General features: G+C 35.4%; 1 protein-coding gene across 3 annotated transcripts; it reads right to left on the bottom strand.

Moving 5' to 3' along the window:
* Positions 1-5885: 5885 nt before the first annotated feature.
* On the bottom strand, positions 5886-24386 carry ublcp1 (ubiquitin-like domain containing CTD phosphatase 1). Of its 3 annotated transcripts, none has more exons than XM_067376200.1 (12): positions 24315-24386; positions 23857-23937; positions 17995-18161; positions 16628-16719; positions 16376-16461; positions 15043-15158; positions 14398-14496; positions 14273-14310; positions 13967-14065; positions 13769-13885; positions 10682-10809; positions 5886-6842 (listed from the first exon to the last, which is right to left on the bottom strand). In XM_067376200.1, the coding sequence occupies exons 3-12, from the start codon at positions 18146-18148 to the stop codon at positions 6815-6817; spliced, it is 957 nt and encodes a 318-aa protein (XP_067232301.1). In that variant the 5' UTR covers positions 18149-18161; positions 23857-23937; positions 24315-24386; the 3' UTR covers positions 5886-6814. The 3 variants fall into 3 exon arrangements, with proteins under 3 accessions (XP_067232301.1, XP_067232304.1, XP_067232303.1); XM_067376203.1 differs by having other exon boundaries at positions 16376-16457; positions 16633-16719; XM_067376202.1 differs by having other exon boundaries at positions 23857-23897; positions 24315-24372.
* Between the last annotated feature and the right edge of the window lie 195 nt (positions 24387-24581).

Raw genomic sequence — 24581 nt, 5'->3', positions numbered from 1 at the left:
GAAATTTCATTAAAATCCTACCCAAATTTTGTAATATATAACGTACTAGTATGACTTAAGCATTGTACATCCAAAGCGATACATAAAATAGCATTGTTTTCAATTTTAGGGAGTTAAATGAAATACTTGGAATATGGCGTCAACAAGGCTGAGATCTGAAACCATTCAGCTGCTGGAAGAGAAGCATCCAAACATAGGCCTCTGTATAAACTGAATTAATTCTAATTAAATTATAAATGTGTTCAGCATTCTGCAACAAATATATATATATATATATAATTTTTTTTTTTTTTTTTTTTCGGATTTTCTAGACTATTTAAGTCGTAAAGTGAGCAGGATATATTAAAATAAAGAGGCAGGCATGTATTCATGATACTAAGTGGGGCAGCCGGTCTCAGAGCCCTCCCTAGCTCTACAGCGCCCCACACATTTCCAATGTAAATCTGTGGTGAAAAATGGAACTGCAGTGCGCTGCAGATTTCTTGCTACCCCGCTTATTTTCACACGTAAACCTCGCTCCAAACCAAGACGATATCAACAGATATGTGTCTGCATCAGGACAGTAACTAGGCATGTCTGTTCTTCCTATGTGGATTAGCGTATCAAGTTAATGAGAAACCCTTTATTTTAAACGTGCTCATGTGAATAGCTTTTATGTAGAGTTCTGTTGTGTTTGTTCTGAGAATAGACATTACTTTTTCCTCCTGAAGGGGCGGTCACACTGCACTTTTCGTTCCATTGACTTCCATTCAAACGCATGCGAATGCGTCAGACCGGAAACGCAAGCTCGTGTGAAAAATTTCGCATTTCGCTGCGTTCCAAAGTTCAAGTTTGGTGAACTCTGACCTGCGAATTCGCATCACATCAAGACGTGCGACCAGTAGAAGATCGATTCGTCATGGCATGACCTCTTGGCTGAATTAAAAGAATTATATTTTTTGCAGTAAAGTCGAGTAGGTTCTATATTTTTACATTTTGAATGCATTACTTTAAGTTATGTGTTGAATTCATGTTTATAAAAAAGACGTTGTAGACCATGACGTCATATCACGACCGTTACAGCATCCGAATAAATTTCGCACATTCAAAGTCTAGTGTGACCATGGCTTGAGGTGTTCTACGAAACGGGTGCCATTTGGGTCCGCAACGTTTAAGGCCCAAAAAATGTCGCAAAGTGCGTTTCCAAAGCTTAAGTTATTAATTCAAGTCTTCTTGTTAACATGATATATGATAAAATGCATTTTTGAAGATTAACATACGTATTTATAATAATTTTTCATTTTACGTCTGTGTTGACCAACATGATATTTGCATCTAAAATACCACCAAATAAGTTATATATTTTTTTTCAAACATATACTGTTTTCAGGATTATATGTGTGTCCCTGTTTACATAAAATATATTTATTCACAATAAACCTTATTTTTTTGTAAATATTTTATGATTTGTGCGCGTCCCTCAGTTTGGTCCCCTGGTAAAAATCACGTTCTGGGGGATTAAATATTTGTTTTTTGGTGGGGTTCCCTTGGAAATTTAGCATTGCAAGGGCTAAATATTATGTTATTTTGGGTCGCTTAAACCCGCTGACATGTGGCAACAGTGTAAAAGTAGCCCAATTCCACGGGAAAACCGCAGACTTGGCAGTGAGTGAGAGAACCAAACATTCACTCACTCACACTTGTTACTCACTATCTCTTTCACTCACTCACTCACTTACTATCTGTTTAATGAATAATGTTATAACCAGGAGATCATATATAGAGAAACACTTTGTCCATACCACCATCACAGTGAACCACCCCGTCACAGGGTCATTTTGTTAAAAGTTTATGGAAAGGAAATGAAATATTACATAAATTAATGTTGAATGATGATCTTGTTGTGTGGACTAATCAGATAAATGTATTTTAACTTTATTTGTATTTCTTGAGTTAATTCATTTTTCCAGTACATACAATGAGGCCATTGAATTCATATTTCAAGATTAAAAATCTAAGAATATATATATTTTTTTTTTCCAGTTTTTCAAAATGTATGTGCAAATTAGCGATTGCGGGCAGCAGCGCAATGTTGATTCTGAGTAGCTTGATCTAATATTTGATGTTTTTTTAAATGTTGATTTAAGTTGGAAATAAGTACCTAAATTAATGTTAGTATTTTCAGACAAAGGTCTTGATTTTCAGTTATATTCAAGGTAATTCAAGCAACAGTTTTTCAATAACGGAAGAATATGTAAAAGTATGGTATTTGGGGTAAAAAGCACCCCTGCTGTTGGGGCAAAGGCACACTATGATAATAGCTGGCTGACTTTTCCATTTCTTGACATGACATAGTTAGATTCACATAGCAAATATCATATCAAATTGGGTATCCATCTTAGAGATAATACCCATATTTATAATGAAACAATCATAATTTAAAATATATTAATCATATCATAATAAAATATAATTTATTGTTACTACTGTAAATCTATATTAAAGGTACAATATGTAAAATTGTTGCAGTAAAATATCCAAAAACCACTAGGCAAGTGTTATATATTTTGTCCAGCTGATTACTAACAATATCTCTAATGTTTTCAACTACTTGTAAATCATGAGAAAATTCCATAGACAGTAAAAAAATGGACATAGCGACCCCATTGGAACTCAATTGAGTCAAGTGAAGCCCATTTTTAGCGATTTTTAGCACTTCCTTTTCTGACGCGCAGACTCACACTAAGCTTGATGACGTCCGCAACCTGTCTGACAGATGTAAATCTTCTAGTAGCTGTGCGTGTAAACTGCCATCATTAATCTTGCAGAGACGGCGAGCTTGAGCGGGGAGTTCTTTGGCGTGAGTGAGCAGGAGTAAGTATTCTGATTAATTATTTTGTATAGTATTTTAAAATGTAACGCCAATACGCCATATTAAGATAATCTCCCCGATTGCCTGCGAGCTTCTCTTCCTGTCTGTACGGTTATTTCTCTACGGTGCGACAGAGAGTCGAGTGGTTATGACGCAATCGTTAGCCTATTTTTACAAAAACTGTTTCTACGGGGCCATAATGTAACATAGAAGGTAATGGAGCCCTTTATACATTGTCGTGTATCTTTAGAAATAAATAATGGACAAATGGAGTCTTTAAACGCCTCAGATGTAAAGTTATTCGCTGTCAAAGTGACGCCAAAACGAATGGGAGTCAATGGGGATGCTAACGCAAGTGAAGTTCTGCTACAAGATGGCGGCACTCGGCCGACTTCAACTTCCGGTCGACTTCCTTGGGCACTGGAAAATTCCCATTCTAAACAGAAGCTGCGTCCCAATTCGCATACTATGCGTCCTAAATAGTATTCGAAAAAAGAATTAGTATGTCCCAAAATCGTAGTATGTTGAAATGAGTATTCCAAAGATACCCGGATGGTCTACTTTTTCCGGTTAGAATTCGAAGTGCAGATCCGTGCACACTTCTAACGGCTAATATTGCCCATAACACATTGCGCTGTGGACGAGGATTCGATTAGAACTACAAATACGAATAAAAAGTGTTTAAAAACTACAAACATGACGGACGTGCGAGGTACGACGGTTAAGATAAAGGGGCTTGAATGATTAATAAGCAGTGTCTAACCTGACAAAAAGATATTTATTAAATGTTATCCACATTATATTTCATCTGCAACAGCATTGTGAACTTTTATAACGATGTGTTTGGTCATTAACTTTTAAATGCATCATTATGCAAAGATGAGGAGAGTTCTCTGCATGAAATACCCATGACTGGCAGATCAACGTGCGACTACATTTCTCTCCGAAACGGTAGGAAAATAAATTTAATTCAATGTGGAGGATTTAAACTGTGACAAGATGATTGACAGGGTAGTTTAAACAGTTACAGGTTGAGTAACTAAGCAACAGAACGTCCGTTAAAGATGCAGTTATGACGAGGTAGTATGTCCCAAAACTTGCATACTCTTCTACTACACACTCAAAAGTATGTACTTTTTCTTTACAAAAACAGTACATACTTTTAGGACGTAGTATAAGTAGGCGAATTGGGACGCAGCAAGAGACACGGGGCAGTGCAGTCGCCTGTCAATGACGTCAGTTACCTTTGTTACCAACTTTACTGACGTAGAAACCACATGACAACAGTGCCGTGGACAAATGCGGAAGTAGTGTCTAGCGTCCAGCAAACCACTAGCTTGATTCAAGCAGTTCCTTATTTACTTCTTGCACGTTTTATGGTGGATTGTGTTACTTATTTATGAAACATAATTACTGTTTACCATCTGCCGCTGGTTCTGTCGACAAGGACAGCTCCCGTAAACTCATGACCGGAAAAGCGGAAGCGGCGCCGGCGGCTGTGTCATAATAAAAGTCCCGCTGCTCGTGAGGCGTGTGTTGATCAATCGCTCCAGCTCCTCGTTCAGCTCCCACAACACTCGGTCCTGCTCTGCTTCATACTACAGTAACGTAAATAATCGCATCCACGACCATGAGTTCTTCCAGACTCAAATCCCTATTCTTTTGCACCGTCCGTTGAGATGGAGACCACATGTCCCAAGTTTCCGCTCTAAAACTTGGCGCCATCAAACGATGCCTTTGTTTTAAATAGGCTTCTAGCGACCTCTAGCGGAAAAAAATATCACAAATTGTACCTTTAAATAGGCTATATGGGATCTCCTTCAATGCTTTCAGAATCTTTACTTTTTAAAATAATTTTGTTTCTGCATTTCTGTATTTTTAAAATCTTTTTTTATATTTTATATATAAAAATATATATCACATAGGCCTATTTTAATGACAATATATTTACTGAACAAAAATGAATTATTTTATTTATCAAAATAAACAGAAAATAGTAAATTTTGCTAAAGTGATTATTTTGAAAAAAAAAAAAAGTATTTGTATGAATACTGTGTGCCTTTTACCCCATGTGTGGGGTAAAATGCCCCCTCACCAACTCATACATTTATAAGATTTTTAAACAAAATGAACCACTTTATGATTTTTTTTTTTTTCACACAATAAGAACACGGACAATACTATAAGAAAACATTAGATTTTAAAAATCTATTTCTTGTTTTACTACTCTAATGGCATATGTATTGTCCGTGTTGTGGTGGTACGAGAATGGCTTCCTTGCCTGAATAAAAAGGATAATATTAATAAAGATTTTGTGCCTGAGGTGGGAAAATATGTCTTTTGGAGGATTAACAGATATTTTAAGTTGTAGATTTGTTTAAAAAAATGTTTGTTCTTAATGAACATTTTTAAAATTGCAAAGTGGAAATGGCACCCATTTCGTAGAATGACTCTGCATCACTTGCAATATTCTAAAACAACACTCAGGATCAATAAATACTACATTAAGCAATTCTAAAGATGGCATTCTCTGCGTTTGTCATGTATATACCATAGACTGTGATAGCCTACTGGTATGTCAATCATCATTAGAGCGCCACCCTCAGGCTAAAGAACGCAAGGACATTCCAATTCTGCCGAAAGTGTCTGATGTGTTTTACCATAATATAAATCTTACAAAAATTATCATCATCAACTAGTGCTAAGACCCTGAATCTGCCCTACCTAAATTTATGAACCACTACTGGAACTTTCGTTCTGTGAATCACAAATTTGAGAAATTATCTACGCAACATTTATAAATGAGGCCCCATATTAAGGCTTGAAATATTTAAGTAGGCTATCTTAAAAGTTAGACCTTCAAGAGACTAGTATGCCCATTTTTCTTCAAAAAAAAAAAAAAAGAAAAGAAGACAGATGTATTCACTTTTTCTTTGGTGAGGTATTACACATTGATCAAACTTGAGGGCTGATGTCTGACAAAGTACGCCCAAACTACTGTAAAACCATTTTAGTTTATTTTACATTTAGGCTACAAACATAAATCCATTGCCCACATTTGAGTACCGGCTGAAATGCAGTTACACAAACTGCAGTACTGTTTACATAAGTTAATATCTACCAAACTTGATGACTTAACTAAACACATACTTTGTGTTTAAAACGGGAGGGGGGAAAATACAAACAAGCTTCAATGTTATGACTTGGTAGATGGAGAAAAAAAAAAAAAAAAAAAAAGCAGTCTGTCAGGCTACTTTGATATGACCTCTTTTTCTCCCTGTCATGTGACTGCTTTAGTGGACATAAAACATACATCACATTTGCATTTAAAAAACAAAAACATGCATGTAAACAAATGTTCATCACTGTTCATTTGGAGAATTGTTTTTATCTGCTGATGCATGTTCATCTCTTAACCTCTTTTGTGCTGCTTGAAATAACTTCTCTTTGGAATTTAAAGCCATTCAGACAAAGAATTACACAGCCAGCCCTGAACTATTGCTTCTTTTAAGACATGGCTAGTGTTTACACCTTCTTGTAAACATTTCAATCTTTCCATGGACAGAAAACATAATTACATTTGCATCATATTCTCTTTCAATCAAGAATGTCCAAATTTCCACATTACCACCAAAAAAGAAAAAAAAAGAAAAAAGTCAATTATAGGAAGAAGAGTGTGTCAGGCAGGAAGTGAGGTAAGAGGACCGTCATGCTTGCTTTAAATGCAGTCGATGCTATTAGTTGTTGAATGCTTTTCATTGACCTGTTGAGGTAAATAGTGTTTTGAGTAGGACAAGTGCTAGAATCTTTTTTGTCCTCCAGTAATGACCGACTATAAAGAGATGTACGATGAACGACGCGAGATCCAGAGAAGCTGATCTGTGGAGCAGCAGTTGTTTGGGGAGGACGGGGTTTCCGGTGCCAAACCTTTCTAGACTCAGCTTCTCCTCAGTGCTGAAGAGGTCATTGATTCTGCCTCTTTGAGAGGTACCTGTTGGACAAGGACACACAATCATTAGGGTTGTAAAAATTATTTATTACATTACATATTTTATTAAATTAATTACATGATATGCTTATTAATTAATCCAATTAATCACAATTAGTCACACATTTTCTTTTGAGGGTTTTATTCCATCAAATACTGCTAATACAAATCCATTTCAATGCTGCTGTCTTCCACAATAATGTAGAGACAAAAAGGGTTTTATTTTTCATATTATTAAGCAGAAGTCTACCGGAGTGATATTTTAGTATCACTGATATACCATTATAGTTTTTGTTAATATTTTGAATTTCAACTTTAATTAAAGTTGTGATGTATATTTTGTGTGTATATATATATATATATATATATATATATATATATATATATATATATATATATATATATATATATATATATATATATATATATATATATATATATATATATATATATATATATATATATATATATTTTATTCATTATAAAATACATTGAATTAAAGTATTTTTGTCAAAATTTAGATTTACATTAAAGTATTTTTGTCAATTTTGTTTTTGCAATAATGCCACATAAGTTGCCACTAATGGATAAGACTTTCTTCTCATTTCAATAATCCAAATGTAAAAAAGTTTAGAACTTAGAATAAGTTTATAACTTTAGAATAAGAAATTAATTTTACCCTTATAGGGTCTTTGGGGTCTTTTTAGACCCCAACGTTTGCTCAAATAAAAAAAAAAAGTTCTCTTTGTCCAAATGACATGAAACTTTGTACAGTTGTTAACACTTTCTAGATCTACAAAGAATAAAAAAATGGAGTGATGGCTTGTTTTTATGTTAGTGTAAAAAAAAAAAAAAAAAAAAAGGCACACAAGGTCTTCGGGGTCTCCGCAGACCCCAGGCAACAAAACACTTTTTATGTAAAATTCACTTTATAAAAAGACCCACATTTCTAACTTTCATTCATGGGGATAACATGGATAATTTGACATGGTTTAGTGTAAGATTTTTGCCCATCTTTTGGAAAATGCAGTTTTAAAAGTAAAAAAAAAAAATCACTCTAACCAGTAGATGGCTGCAGAGCTCCACTATTTGCAATGTGCTATTTGACTGATTGAAAGACATCTTTTCATAAGTTTTTTTTTTTTTTGGATTCATATCTAAATGTTATGAAATCACAATTATAACAATAAAAAATACTTTTTTTTCAAAGTTTAGCATTATTTTGTACTAAAAAAAGTTTTTCAAAAATGTTGATTTTGAGGATGAATTTTGTCAAATTTCTAAGTGGAGTCTCATCATAATGTAACAATATTGAAAAACAGATTTATTTCATTACAAAAAATACTAAACTTTGAAAAAAAGTAGTCTTTATTGTTATAATTGTGATTTCATAATATTTACATATGAATCCAACTGAAAAAAAAAAAAAAAAAAAAAAATGCAGCCATCTACTGGTAAAAATTAATGGTTTTTTTTTTTACTTTTAAAACTGCATTTTCCAAAAGATGGGCAAAAATCTTACACTAAACCATGTCAAATGATGAATGAATAAATGAATAAAATTTAGAAATGTGGGTCTTTTATAAATTGAATTTTACAAAAAAGCTGTTTTTGTATAAAAACCTATTAAAAAATATTTTGTAATTTATTTATATAAAATTTTAAAAATATAATAAATCCTCCAAAAACTATACAAACATGGAGTAAAAACACTAATAAACAGAGAAAAATTACATTTGTTTAAAAAAAAGACCCCGAAGACCCCGAGTGTACTTCCCAAACGAAGACCGCACAAGGGTTAAAAAAACAACAACAAAAAAAACAGCAATAAGCAGATATGAACAGGAGTGTACGTGTTTGTGTGATCATGTCCATTCCACATTAAATTTGTGCTCTAGTACCAGGCCTTCATTTATGTGTGGAAATATTCAGATTTATGCTGATTTATTTATTTATTTGACAAATGAATCCCCCCTCCACTTTTCCCCATTCATTTTCAATGACCCCAAACATACACACACACACATATAACATTTAGAACAATAAAATCAAGTCTAGGTTTTGTGTGTGTGTGTATAGATAGATCATGTAAAAAAAAAAAAAAAAAAAAAAAGTTACAAAATCTTATGCAAATGAAATTTGACACCATTTGAACTTCCTTTAGTTAATAAACAAACACAATATTAATAATACCAATTTGTAATTTTATTGTTATTAGTGTCATTAAAGGATAGTTCACTTTAAAATGAAAATTACCCCATGATTTACTCACCCTCAAGCCATTCTAGGTGTATATGACTTTCTAAAATAACTTGCTTCCGCAACGTCAGTTACACTTGTTTTGTATGTTGAATAAGAAAGGCGTAGGACGTAGCATAAGCGTTTTGAACTATGAAAGACATTACACTTACTTCGTAAGTTGAATACAGAAGGCAGTCTAGCAGAAGCTAGTTATTTTACTTCATAACATGTTATATATGGATATTTTTCTTACATCGATTCACTTCAGAAAGCCTTTATTAAAGGGATAGTTCAACCAAAAACGTTCTATCATCATTTACTCACCCTCAAGTTGTTCCAAATCTGAATTCTTTGTTTTGTTGAACACAAAGGAAAATATTTTGAAGAATGTGTTGGACTGAACAGAACACCACTGACTTCCATAGCAGTTTTTTTCCTACTATCCTACAAAGTGGCCTGGTTACTTTCTTCAATATATCTCCCTTTGTGTTCAACAGAACAAAGAAATTTATACAGATTTGGAACAACTTGAGGGTGAGTAAATGATGATAGAACTTTCATTTTTGGGGGAACTATCCCTTTAATCCCCCGGAGCCGTGTGTAGTACGTTTATGATGGATGAAAGTCAAGAAAGAGCATCCAAACAGGTGGTTGCTGTGCACTGCCATTACAAAGCTTAGAAGCATCAGGGTGTTTATTAATCTAACTCTGATTGTGTTCATCTGAAAGAAGAAAGTCATATACACCTAGGATGGCTTGAGTGTGAGTAAATCATGGGGTAAATTTTAAAATGAACTAATCCTTTAAAATTGTGATGATGTGCTATGGAAACAAAATGCTGACGAACATGCCGTTTTCGCCTTGGCTTAAACAATAACTGTATAAAAATGATGCATTTCTTTTATAACAAGCACTCTTGACAATTAGTGAATAGATCACCTTGCAATTCAATTTTGATGTGGGATGTAGTTTTGTACTCAGTCGTCATATAGAATATTTTGTAACATTATAAATGTCTTTACTGTCACTTTTGATCAATTTAATGCATCCTTGCTGAATAAAAAGTATTAATTTCTTTCCAAACACACAAACAAACAAACTAAATCTTACTGACCCCAAACTTTTAAACGGTAGTGTGGTTACAAAAGCTTACTATTTCAGATAAATACTGTTTTTTGAACTTTCTATAAAAAATAAAAAATTATATATATATATATATAATTTTTTACTTTAACATTGATGATAAATGTTTCTTGAGCAGCAAATCATATTGGAATGATTTCTGAAGGATCATGTGACACTGAAAACTGGCGTAATGATGCTGAAAATTCAGCTTTGATCAAGAATAAATAGGATTTCATAATATATTCAAATAGAAAACACTTATTTGAAATTATAATATTTAACACATACATACATACACATTAAACAATAAAATCAATATTTATAAATAATACAATTTCACCTTATGGCATTGCAGCATAAGAGTCATAAAAAGTCAACACTACATCTCTCCTCATTTCTCAGATCTCATTTGTAGCTTTTATTTTCTGTGTTTGTGAATTATTTATATAGTGAATACAGTATTTTCTTTGCTTCACCTTTCCCAGTGCTTGTGGTTGAGACCTGAGAAGTCTTCCAGTTTAGCGATTTCCTTCAGATACAGAGACAGCTTGTAGAGCTCTTTGTCTTTCTCACGGTTCAAGTGTGCCTTCATGAATGGTCTGATCTGTGATCAATACATGAAGAACATATTTTAAAACCATTTAATACAGTTTCTTATAAAGCAGGCATGAAAGTAACATTTATTTGACACAATGCTAGTGGTGGGAGAAAAAAAAAAAAAAAACATTATCTGATACTGAAATGATTCTGAAGATTTTCACCTTTGATTCTGGGTTTAATTTTTAACTGCAGCTGCTGGGTCGATTACTTACCAATTGTAGTTGGTTACTAATTCCAAAATCACATGACAAAAATTGTAGTTAGTAGTAACATAATCCATTACATTACATTACACATATTAGGTAATATAATCTTACTACTTTTTGATTAGTTTTGACCTAACTCGTTTATCACATTGAATTGAATTGAATAGAATAATCTTACTATATTAATATAAAACTACAAAGAGAAAGAAAATATATTCCATTCTTTTTATTCAACAACATGAAGTGCATTAAACATTAAGTCAGTTTTTCCCCAAACTAGGGTTTGTGAAGGAGCTCCAGGGGTTTGTGAGTTTAATGAAAAGCTAATCATTAAATCATAAAAAAAATGTAAATTAAAATAATTTTAAAGGTGCCCTAGATTGTTTTTTACAAGATGTAATATAAGTCCTAGGTGTCCCCTGAATGTGTCTGTGAAGTTTCAGCTCAAAATACCCCATAGATTTTTTTTTAATTAATTTTTTTAACTGCCTATTTTGGGGCATCATTAACTATGCACTGATTTTTTCAGCACGGCCCCTTTAAGAGATGCGCTCCCTCTGCCCCACGAGCTCTTGACTATACATTGCATGTATTATATGAGTAAAGTATTTATTTAGATGGTTACGTTTGATTCTGTGTTAGTTTGAGGCTATGCTCTGTGGCTAACGGGCTAAAGCTAACATTACACACTGTTGGAGAGATTTATAAAGAATGAAGTTGTGTTTATGCATTATACAGACTGCAAGTGTTTAAAAATGAAAATAGCAACGACTCTCGTCTCCATGAATACAGTAAGAGACGATGGTAACTTTAACCACATTTAACAGTATTAGCAACATGCTAATGAAACATTTAGAAAGACAATTTACAAATATCACTAAAAATATCATGATATCATGGATCATATCAGTTATTATTGCTCCATCTGCCATTTTTCGCTATTGTTCTTGCTTGCTTACCTTGTCTGTGCACAGATCCAGACATTAATACTGCCTTTCCTTGTCTAATGCGTCTAATGGGCTGGCATTATGCAAATATTGGGGTCATACATATTAATGATCCCGACTGTTACGTAACAGTCAGTGTTATGTTGAGATCCGAGTGTTTTCCAGAAGTCTTTTAAACAAATGAGATTTACATAAGGAGGAGGAAACAATGGAGTTTGAAACTCACTGTATGTATTTTCCATGTACTGAACTCTTGTTATTCAACTATGCCGAGGTAAATTCAAATTCTGATTCTAGGGCACCTTTAAAGGTGCCATTGAACATTTTTTTTTTTTTTTTACAAGATGTAATATAAGTCTAAGGTGTCCCCTGAATGTGTCTGAAGTTGCAGCTCAAAATACCCCATAGATGTTTTTTAATTAATTTTTTTAACTGCCTATTTTGAGGCATAATTAGAAATGCGCCGATTCAGGCTGGGGCCCCTTTAAATCATGCGCTCTCCGCCCCCTCCCGAGCTCTCTACTCTATCCCAGCATAAACAAAGTTCACACAGCTAATATAACCCTCAAAATGGATCTTTACAAAGTGTTCATCATGCAGCATGTCTTGGATGTTTACATTTGATTCTGAATGAGTTTGATAGTGCTTCGTGGCTAACGGGCTAATGCTACACTGTTGGAGAGATTTATAAAGAATGAAGTTGTGTTTATGCATTATACAGACTGCAAGTGTTTAATAATGAAAATAGCGACACTCTCTTGTCTCCGAGAATACAGTAAGAAACGATGGTAACTTTAACCACATTTAACAGTACATTAGCAACATGCTAACGAAACATTTAGAAAGAATTTACAAATATCACTAAAAATATCATGTTATCATGGATCATGCCAGTTATTATTGTTCCATCTGCCATTTTTCGCTATTGTCCTTGTTTGCTTACCTAGTCTGATGATTCAGCTGTGCACATCCAGACGTTAATACTGGCTGCCCTTGTCTAATGCCTCGATCATGGGCTGGCATATGCAAATATTGGGGGCGTACACTCCAACTGTTACGTAACAGTCGGTGTTATGTTGAGATTCGCCTGTTCTTCTGAGGTCTTTTAAACAAATGAGATTTATATATAAGGAGGAAACAATCGAGTTTGAGACTCACTGTATGCCATTTCCATGTTATTCAACTATGCTGAGGTAAATTAAATTTTCAATTTGATGGCACCTTTAAAATAATAAAAATGGGTATGAAAGACAAAAGGCTTCCAAAGACAGTAATACATGACATACTGAGTGTTATTTCAAATAATAATTAATGTGTTCATCAGGAGCTGATTATGTATGCAATGAAATGACTTCTGTAAATCCAGTGGCCAAATGCATTGTGGCCCCCTAAATTTTGAATGTAATTATAGCCACCTGACTAGTGGCCAGTCTGTGTGCGCAGTTTCACAAAACTAGAAGACTTTCTGAATGTATATGCTTTTTATAGAAAGGAAAATTTTAAACATGAAAAAGTTGTGTGAATAATATGCAGTCATGTAATCACTAAAATAGTAACTGTAGTCTAATTATGAGTATTTTACGTAATCCAGATTATATGTAATCAGTTACTACCCAGCACTGCACTTATATGTGCCAGAGACAGCCATATTGTGCTTGCTGTCAAATATCTTGCGAAGAAGCATCTTCCATAAAGTTCGAAAAGGTCAAAGCAAATTCCTAGAACAATCAGAGACTTCATTGCACAGGAAATGTGCTGTAAATATTTCCATTTAATTCCCTACTTAAATCAGAAATAAACTGTAGCATACCTTCAGTCCATTCTGTGGATTCATGAGGAAGTTTCTTCCAATGTCATCAAACATAATAGTGTTCTTCCGGTCGTAGAACTCACTATATTTACCCCATATGACTCCCAAAGGCTTCACCTGAAACATGACATGCAGATATTATGCACTAACAGAACGTAGAGACAGGGACGTGTTGATTTTTATTAGAATATGTCTGACCTCTACGACTCCTCTTTTAGGTGTGTGCACAGTGATCATGGCTGCACTGTCCAACATGAAGGTGATCTTGTAGTTTGGGTTGTCCGTCACCCCCAGCTCCTAAAAGACCACAGTTATAGCAATATGTTAATGCCAGTAATTGGGGCCGTAGGGTTTGTTAGTACCATCATAACCTGAGGCACATTCAGGGCTTGAGGGAAAACTGCACATTTCAGTGGAATACACTTTTGGCACATCAGCATATATAAAAGCTTTATGATTGAAGGCTTCTATTCTAATGTGGAAAACAAAACAACAAGGACCTACTTTCATTTTAGCATCAATCCACTTCATACTTGTTGCAGCTGAAAAGGAATGAAAGAGAAACAAAAGATCTGAGTGCTTGAGCGTCTTGAAAAGAATCTGCAAATCTTGACTAAATGGATACTTACACCAGATGACAATATCGTAGTCCTCATATGCTGATGTAAGAAACTCGTGCAAGTACGGTCTCATCAGCTCCTGACCTGTCTCTGCGCATGACTTATGATCTACATTTAAAGAAAAAAAAAAAAAATGCATATGCATATACGTAAACACACAGTTGCAACAGTCTTTTCTTCTCTATTGTGACATATATTCAAATGAAACAACTCCTCGAACTACACAAAATGTAGGGCAGGACTTGGATTTTGTCAGTGGGGAATTAATTGGATAGTTGTGGTTTGCTACTGCTGTGATGTCATGTGAGTGACAGGTTGCCCCACCCTCGTGCCAGTAAACACGCCATCAGAGGTGAGATGTTGCTGCAAGAGTTTTTTTTAAAGATTTGTTTTTGGCAGTTTTTGCCTTTATTATGATAGGATAGTATAGAGCTGACAGGAAGCAATGTGGAAGAGAGATGGGGACGGGATCAGGAATGGTCCACGAGCCGGGAAGCACAATGGCAGTATGTCAGTGCGCTGCCCAAGATAATAAATACTGCAAAATTGCATTAATTAAAAAAAATCTATTTTGATTTCATGACAACTTGAATGCTTGCTATTTGCTAGATGGATTTACTCAGTGCTATATACAGTATCAGATGCAAGACTCACCAAAGAGCGTATAGTCAATATCTAGAACGAGCAATCTTTTCCCTGGTCTTGGGGGATTTAACTCGTCAACTTTATAATCTTTCACTCGACGAGCTATCTTGGCCAAATTCTCCTCTCTGTATGAAAGGAAGACAAATACAAAACATTGAATCAGAAAAATTGGATGAATAAACTTGTTTCCAAATGTATGATAGTGGCAAAAGAAAATAAAGTAAATGTTTTTTAGTAAACATATGAAAGTATGTTTGGGGTCTGTAAGATTTTTTAAAAATTAATTTCAAAGTCTCTTATGCTAACAAAAATTGCATTTATTTATTTCCCGCATCATTACTCCAGTCTTCGGTGTCACACGATCCTTCGGAAATCATTCTAATATGCTGATTTGCTGCTCAAGAAACATTTATTATACATTCATATTTTTATGGAAACTGTGATGCTTAATTTTTTCAGGATGTTTTCATGAAAAAAAGCTTAAAATAAACAGCATTTATTTGAAAATGTGTAAGATCAAAAATGTCTTTACAGCCTCTTTTGATCAATTTAAAGGGATAGTTCACCCCAAAATTTTTCTGCTTACCCCCAGGGCATCCAAGATGTAGGTGACTTTGTTTCTTCAGTAAAACACAAATGATGATGATTTTTAACTCCAACCGTTGCCGTCTGTCAGCTGTATAATGTGGGTCAATGGTAACACAATCTATAAGAGTCCATAAACGTGCATAGACAACCCTGCGGGTTCCAAATTAAATCCAAATCCAAATTAAACCCTGCGGGATGTCCTAAGACACGAAACGATCGGTTTGTGCGAGAAACCGAACAGTATTTATAGCATTTTTTACCTCTAAAACACCACTATGTCCAACTGCGTTCAGCACTCGCTTAGCGAGGTCTGATCGCGCTCTCAGTGATGTCTCGCGCATATACTTCAATGAGTGCAAGACATCACTGCCTTATTAGAGGTAAAAATAATATAAATACTGTTCGTTTTTTCGCACAAACCGATTGTTTCGTGTCTTAGGACATCAATGTGTCGTCACGAGCTGCAGGGTTTAATTTGGATTTGTCTATGCAGGTTTATTGACTCTTATAAATTGTGTTACCATTGACACACATAAGACCGACAGACGGCAACGGTTGGAGTTAAAAATCATCATTTGTGTTCTACTGAAGAAACAAAGTCACCTACATCTTGGATGCCCTGGGGGTAAGCAGATAAACACTAAATTTTAATTTTTGGGTGAACTATCCCTTTAATGCATACTTACTGAATAAAAGTACTGACCCCCAACTTTTGAATGTGGAATAAATGAATAAATAACTGGGTTTCACTGGCCTGTTTTCAACCTCAGTCACTTCCTCTTCAATGTCAAAGTCATTGACCACATCATCATTTTCTGGTGGAGGCGCCAAGACATCTTCCTATGGAACGTTAATGCAAAGGTTACGAGATCTTGCATTGTACAAAGAGCAAAATGTACTTGAAATAACATAACATAAAATCATAAAACAGAATTGTATAACCACCACAAATTACACATACACTACCCCTCCCCCAATTACAATTTAACTCAATAATATTACCAACCAAACTTTCCTCTCTAGTGCCCATCATCATAATTTTGGTATTGGGCTTCAACTTCAAGTCACCCAGTTTGACATCATCATCTGCTGGTTTACCTGACAAAAGAAGAAAGTTAACGTTTTTTTTATTTTTTTTTTAACTTTGCATATTTTGTATCAGATATATGCCCGAGGCCTGTACCATGATGGTAGTTGAACAAACTCAGGTTTATAGGATTAGTTTCGAGTTGAAAAAACCAAACCACTCCAATCTGGCTTTGTTGGTACCATGATGCTGATCATCAACTTTCTCTGCCATCTCAGGCTTTGATCCTGAGTTTGTGGAGCGTGTGCACATGAATCCATGACATCAGTGGCAAACAGCCAATCACATGCTTTGCAACAGAGATAAACGGATTCACCTCTAATGAGAGAGCCAGCATGATTCAAAACTCTTACTGAAAATGAAGAATTTAAATGCATTTACACTAATGGAAAATACTTGTCTGTGAAAGAGGACAAATAAAAGAAATGATCTTTCTCTATCAGTGCAAGTGAAAGTTGTGAAGTTAATAAGTTGTGAAGTTTATATAGTTGATAATATATAGCAACAGAGACTTAAACATACAAGGTCACATGTAGTCATATTTAAAGAGTATATTTACACCTTATTTATATTACATATGATCTATATTCATTGAAACTAAGTGCTTAATAACAACTGTTAAACTAAACTTGCGTGTGTAATGGATTAATAAAAATATAGATCATATAATTATACAAATCATATATAAATTATATTATCATTAAAACCAGACAATTTCATCGTTAAATATTTGTTTTTACTACACAATGACCTTTAATTTAGAGGAAGAGAAACTGGGGGAGTGACTTTACTGTGTTGGGTGTGTCAGTGTCACTTAGCTTACATCTGATTGGTCCAATTTCAGTTTGAGAACATAACCAGCCCCGGAGAGGTTAGCTGTGGAGCATAAGTTACTATGGCGATGAACACCGCTAAAAGTCAAGTTACTTTCATGGTACCTAAAACCCAGGAATGGCGCAAACTAGTCTGAAATTTACCTGGCTAGCCAGCTAATCCATCTTCATGGTACAGGCCCCTGGTTTCACAGACAAGGCTTAGATTAAGCCAGGATTAGACCTAAGTTCAATTAGGACATTTAGGTAGCTTTTATAAACATGGCTTAGAAAAGAAAACATTACTGGTGGTGTGCATCCTGAGACAAAACAATGGCAAGGACCTATCAATATCAAGACAGGTCAGTGCAAGGTGCTTTCAGTTAAAACAGCTCAACATGCATTTAGTCTGGGACTAGACTTAAGCCTTGTCTGTAAAACCGGGCGAGAGTGTCTGTTTTTAATGTCACTCACCTTTCACTTTCAACCCCAGGAGCTTTTGTCGTTCTGGAAGAACTCCAGTGAGTGATTTAATGGACTGTTTCAGATCCAAGACGGTGTCCTCCTCAGACAGTGTGCTAATGGAGTACTCCTGCCCACCCCACTTGATAATAACTGAAACAGACATGCTGGTGGACGAGCTGTGAAAGGTAGTTGTGTGTTATTTGCTCATCTTTGTAATGATTTTTGAAATCAAATCAACTGCCAGCCTGTCAGAAACACTTTATGGAGTGCATCAGCATATACAGGGGTTGGACAATAAAACTGAAAAAGCTGGTTTTAGACCACAATAATTTATTAGTATGGTGTAGGGCCTCCTGTTGAGGCCAATACAGCATCAATTCGTCTTGGGAATGACAGATACAAGTCCTTCACAGTGGCTAGAGGGATTTTGAGCCATTCCTCTTCCTGGTGACTATGTGATGCTGGAGGAGGAAAACATTTTCTGACTTGCTCCTCCAAAACACCCCAAAATGGCTCAAAAATATTTAGATCTGGTGTCTGTGCAGGCCAAGGGAATGTAACTTCACTTTTACGTTCATCAAACCATTCTGTCACACATTATCATGCTGATACACGGCACCCCCTTCAGGGTACAAATTTTGAACCATTGGATGCACCTGGTCCTCCAAAATGGTACACTAGGGTTTGCCATCAAGCACAGTAGGGAATGCCATGATATTGCAGCCCAAACTAGCACTGATCCACACCTGTGCTTCACTCTGGGCAGCAACAGTCTGGGTGTAAAAGGGTTAGTTCACCCAAAAATGAAAATTCTGTCATAATTTACTTACCCTCACATCGTTCCAAACCAGTAAGACTTTTGTTCATCTTCAGAAACAGAAATTAAGATATTTTTTATGAAATCATGCTTTCAGTCCCTCCATAGACAGCTACACAACTGACACTTTGACGCTTCAAAAGGTTCATAAAGAGATCGTAAAAATAATCTATATGAATTGAGTGGTTTAGTCCAAATTTTCTGGAGAGACATGATCGCTTTATATGATGAACAGATTTAATTTAGGATTTTATTTCACATTGATCAGCGAACATAAACAGAAGCTCAACTGAACCTGCTTGACACGTGAGAACAAACCTCATTGGCTCTTGTGTAAAGCAGAACGTATACTTCCTTTTTTTTTTTTTACACGTACAGTCGAATGCACAGCCTTGCAAAGTATACTTCACTTGACTCATATGCGTACACCGATGTTCGGCGCATGCGCACTGTGACAAATTGCAATACCTCTATGAGTCACAACCCATACAAATATCTTTGTATTCTTTCATGATAGAGTTGTAAAAATGAGGGAAGTGCTTGTCTGCGGCATAATAAAAGCGCCACTGCTCTCGAGACGTGTCGCACGTGTCTCTCATTAGCAATCACTCCAGCAGCCTCATTCTGCACCAATGGTTTTCAGCCACAACCTGCTTCTTACTACAGTAATGTTAATAAATCTTTCAAGTCCCCCTGTAATCAATAATTTTATCCATTAAAACTCACCTTTGATCACCATAATGACACATTTAAACAATTTTTCCTGTAAAAAAAAAAAAAAAATTCTTCATGTCTTAAAGGATTAGTTCACTTTCAAATAAAATTTTCCTGATAATTTACTCACCCCCATGTCATCAAAGATGTTCATGTCTTTCTTTCTTCAGTCGAAAAGAAAAGATTTTTGATGAAAACATTCCGGGATTATTCTCCAGGACTATTTCAGTGCAGCTTCAAAGGGTTTTAAACGATACCAGACGAGGAATAAGGGTCTTATCTAGCAAAACGATCGGTCATTTTTAAAAAAAAAAAAAAAAGCAAAAAAAAAATAAAAAATGTAAATGTGTATGCTTTATATAAACAAATGATCGCCTTTGTACGTGCTTCAGCTTTCAGTATTCTTCAAAAAGCTTACGCTGCATGTCCTACGCCTTCCCTATTCTACTTATGGAAAAAATGTAACTGGTGCTGCGCTTGTTCCATTAGTAGAATTGGGAAGGTGTAGGGCATACAGAGTAAGCTTTATGAAGAATACAAAAGTGTGATTTTGGCAGAAGCACTTGGAAGGCGATCATTTGTTTATATAAAGCATATACATTTAAATTTTTTTAGAAAATGACCAATCGTTTCGCTAGATAAGACCCTTACTCCTCGTCTGGTATTGTTTAAAGCCCTTTGAAGCTGCACTGAAACTGTAATTTTGACCTTCAACCATTTGGTGCCCATTGAAGTCTACTATATGGAGAATAATCCTGGAATGTTTTCATCAAAAACCTTCATTTCTTTTCGACTGAAGAAAGAAAGACATGAACATCTTGAATGACATGGGGGTAAGTAAATTATCTGGAAAATTTTATTTGAAAATGGACTAATCCTTTAAAATAGCTTGAATGTAATTCTACACTCTTGCCTTATTTATTATATGTGGATATAAATATATTAATTAGCCCCGCCTAAACTCACTCGCACAAGCTCAATAGATCCACTCGGTGAACTTACTGAGGTAAACGCTGCACAATGCTATCGCTTTTTACAACACCAGACACATAATGGTAATTAATATGATTAGCCTTTTGTTTGACTATCAAACAGCTAATAATGTGTTGCTAATGTTATACAAACCATGTTCCTGTTTGTGAGTCAGACAGCTGCCTTATAACAATCAGTATCCTTAGAAACACTTTGAACACCTTAACGTCAGTGGAGAAAGGCATATAGTTCATCATAACATACATCATACACCCGCTATATTGCCAATTCGATCTACCTGATTTATTTTATTTTTTTTAAATCATCACCAGCGAGACAATTAACACTTATACTGCCCAGAAAGCTACTAAAGACATATTTAAAACAGTTCATGTGACTACAGTGGATCAACCTTAAAGGGGTGGTTACATGCGATTTCACTTTTTAAATTTAGTGTGTAATGTTGCTGGTTGAGCATAAACAGTATCTGCAAAGTTACAGCACTGAACGTTTCATGCAAATGGAGATACTGTCTTTTAAAGTTATGGCGGCCTGTTTGGACTACAATGAGCTTCTTCCTGGGTTGGTGACATCATAAACCCTTGCTATTAACATAGACACTGCCCCTGGGAACACGCAACAGTTAGTGGGTGAGGCAATGTGGCGCAGCAAAATGGAAGTGGAAGAGTTGTGTACACTGGACGTGAGCGGCGCGACGCGTCAAAAGATAATAGAACCCATTATAATCTGTGATATTTTTTACACTGGATGCGGTGCTGAAGACAGCTTCCATAATCTACACGAGTTCAATGCTGGATTTGCACAAAAGCTATTACTGAAAGATGAAGCAGTTCCCACTTTAAAAACAGAAGCTGCTGTTTATTGGCTTCAAACTATAAGTACATTTTATTGTTTGTACATGTCTTTAAACATGATGTTATAGTTCTGTTGCTATTTTTAATGCATCAAGGACATATACAAAGAGCAACTCATTTTTGCAAGCCAGTTAGCTAAGTTCTAGTGCAACAAACACCAACAAACGTCTATGTTCATAGTTGTTCATGCTATAAATTAAACGATACCTTTACAAAAATGCTACTGCTCAGTCATGTATTCGGCTACAGCAAAGCTTTAATCAGGATAAAACTGTATATTGAAAGCTATCAAACATGAGTTACAGCATATCTAAACACCATGACACAAATACTAAGTGAAATACTAGGGCTGGGCGATGTATCGAATGCTTTTGTCACGCGCATTTCTTCAGTAAAGTCGGTTCCCTGATTGCCGCTAAATCGCCATCACCTGCTTTTTCAAATGAAGCGGCATTTAATAGACAGAGCCGTAGTTCACTGATAAGACACGCAATATCGCGTTCAATATCGACGGCGATACATATCGATATTGAACGCGATATTGCGTGTCTTATCAGTGAACTACGGCTCTGTCTATTAAATGCCGCTTCATTTGAAAGCAGGTGATGGCGATTTAGCGGTAATCAGGGAACCGACTTTACTGAAGAAATGCGCGTGACAAAAGCATTCGATACATCGCCCAGCCCTATGAAATACCATTCATAAACGTCCTTTAAAAGCCGCGATTGCAGAGGTTCTGCTTGATCCTCTTCATCTGGGTCTGATTCAGCTCAATTTGATACAGCAATATAGACGCCATTATTTACATTTCCAGCTTAGCGCGTAACTACGAATGTTAAGGGGCGTGGCGTTTCCGGACGCTTCAGAGAATCATGATACACTGGGCCAGCTAACCAATCTGAGCACATTGCGTATTTCGGAGGGAGTGGCTTAGTAGAAGCAGGAAGTCAAATGAGCCGTTCAAATGACAGTGGAAACAGAGGTGTAGAATAAAGCTAAAATATATGAAAAATACAACGTTTTCAAAAAAAACGAAGCATTAAGACATGTTAAACTGTGCCCCCAAAACACAATCAAGCCTAGAAAAAAAAAACACTGAACCACCCCTTTAATATTATAAAGCGATGAGAATACTTTTTTGTGCGCCAAAAAAATTAAAAAATAAAAATAATGACTTTATTCAACAATATCTAGTGATGGTCGATTTCAAAACACTGCTTCATGAAGCTTCGGAGCTTTACGAATATTTTGTCTCAAATCAGTGGTTCGAAGCGTGAAAGTCACATGATTTCAGTAAACGAGGCTTCATTATGTCATAAGTGTTTCAAAATTTCAACGCTTCACGTGACTTTGGCAGTTTGATACATGCTCCGAACCATCACTGGATATTGTTGAATAAAGTTATTCTGTTTTTTTAGCGCACAAAATGTATTCTCATCACTTTATAACATTAAGGTTGAACCACTGTAATCACATGAACTGTTTTAAATATGTCTTTAGTAGCTTTCTGGGTATTGTAAGTGTTAATTGTCTCACTGAGTCATCGGATTTCATCAAAAATATCTTAATTTGTGTTCTGAAGATGAATGAAGGTCTTATGGGTGCGAAATTACACGAGGGTGAGTAATTAATGATAGAATTTTCCTTTTTGGGTGAACTAACCCTAATCGACTAATGGCTTGAATGAACGACTACTAGTCGACTAGAAAATCTTCAGTCGAGAGCAGCCCTAGTAAAAAGTGAAGTATACTTTGGATTTAACACACAAGAATGAACATCACTGGTTCTTGCACGTCAAGCAAACATGCTTGAGCTTCCGTTCATCATATAAAGTGATTGTGTCTCTTCAGAAAATTTGGACTAAACCGCTCAATTCATATGAATATTTTTTACGATCTCTTTTTGACGTGTCAAAGTGGTAGTCGCTTAGACTGTCAATGGAGGGACAGAAATTGTTTCAAAGATGAATGAAAGTTTTACAGGTTTGCAATGAGATGAGGGTGAGTAAATGATGACAATTTGCTTTTTTAACTAACAACTAACCTTTTAAGCCTCTTTGTCTTTGGGGCTTCTCCACACTGTAACTCTCACAGATGTGGGAGAGACAGTGAAGGTGGACTCAGAGAACAAAACATGTTTCACACAGCCCAAGATTTGCACTGTTGGCACCAGTGAAACCAACATTTGGCAATGGCATGATTGACCAAAGGTTTGGCTATAGTAGCCCAACCATGAAAATTGACTCTTTGGAGCTCATATGAACAGTTTTGGTGGAAACAGGAGAGTCGAGGTAAAACTCTGATATGTTTCCCATTATATTGTGTGGATTTCAGTATTTTATGTACAGCTGTGCTATTGCTCTGCTAATTCAACCTTCACAATCTGCTAAATGTAAAATCAGTGAAGATTGGCCACCAGGCATATATAGGCGTGAAACCTCCAACACTCCAGAGTTTCACTCCAGTTTCATTGTCCAACCCATGGAAATGTTACCTTGGCAACGCTACACCAACATCAGCAACAGAAGATTTCCACTGGTCAATACACAAGACAAATGGGTCAGGTGCTACATCACTGTAAAAAAATGCAAATAACAACCTCAACTAAAAAATACAATCTAAGAAAATCTAAGCTAAACATATGGCATGATGATCACAGAGCATTATTACATCTCTAAGTGTTTGTAAAAAAGTAACTAACTAGTTTATTTATTTGTTTTGCAATTCTATTTATTAAAGACCTCGATTAAGGGATGGATTGATCTGGCATTTTACATTAGTGAACAAGCATGCATTAGCTTCATTAGCATTTAACTCATTAAGTTATTTTGCATGTAATGCATCAATGAGATCTGATCTGATAATCGTAATCACGCCATTGACTTATAAATTAATTCAATCTAAATGATCTATACTAAACAGACAAAAAGAATAGAAAGGTTTCTCACGTACATAAGATCCAGTTCATTCAAAGCTCAAACTGAATACTGCAGGTACCACTAGATTTGCTTTGTTCTTCTTCTCAGTCTCTCTGCTTTTGACGGCCTGATTGGTGCGCCTACTGCCACCTGCTGTTAAAAAGTAGATAGAACGCTATTTTTGCTTTCCTTAATAATCTATTTCTTTTTTCTTTTCTTTTTAAATATAGACATTATTTGTGTTTAACGTATTGGGTTTGAATTTACGATGTGGCGACTAAATAAACGCAGAGTTTTTGTG

The sequence above is a fragment of the Chanodichthys erythropterus genome, chromosome 22 (assembly GCF_024489055.1).
Source record: "Chanodichthys erythropterus isolate Z2021 chromosome 22, ASM2448905v1, whole genome shotgun sequence".
Taxonomy (NCBI): Eukaryota; Metazoa; Chordata; class Actinopteri; order Cypriniformes; family Xenocyprididae; genus Chanodichthys; species Chanodichthys erythropterus.
This window is presented reverse-complemented; position numbering and strand designations above follow the sequence as displayed.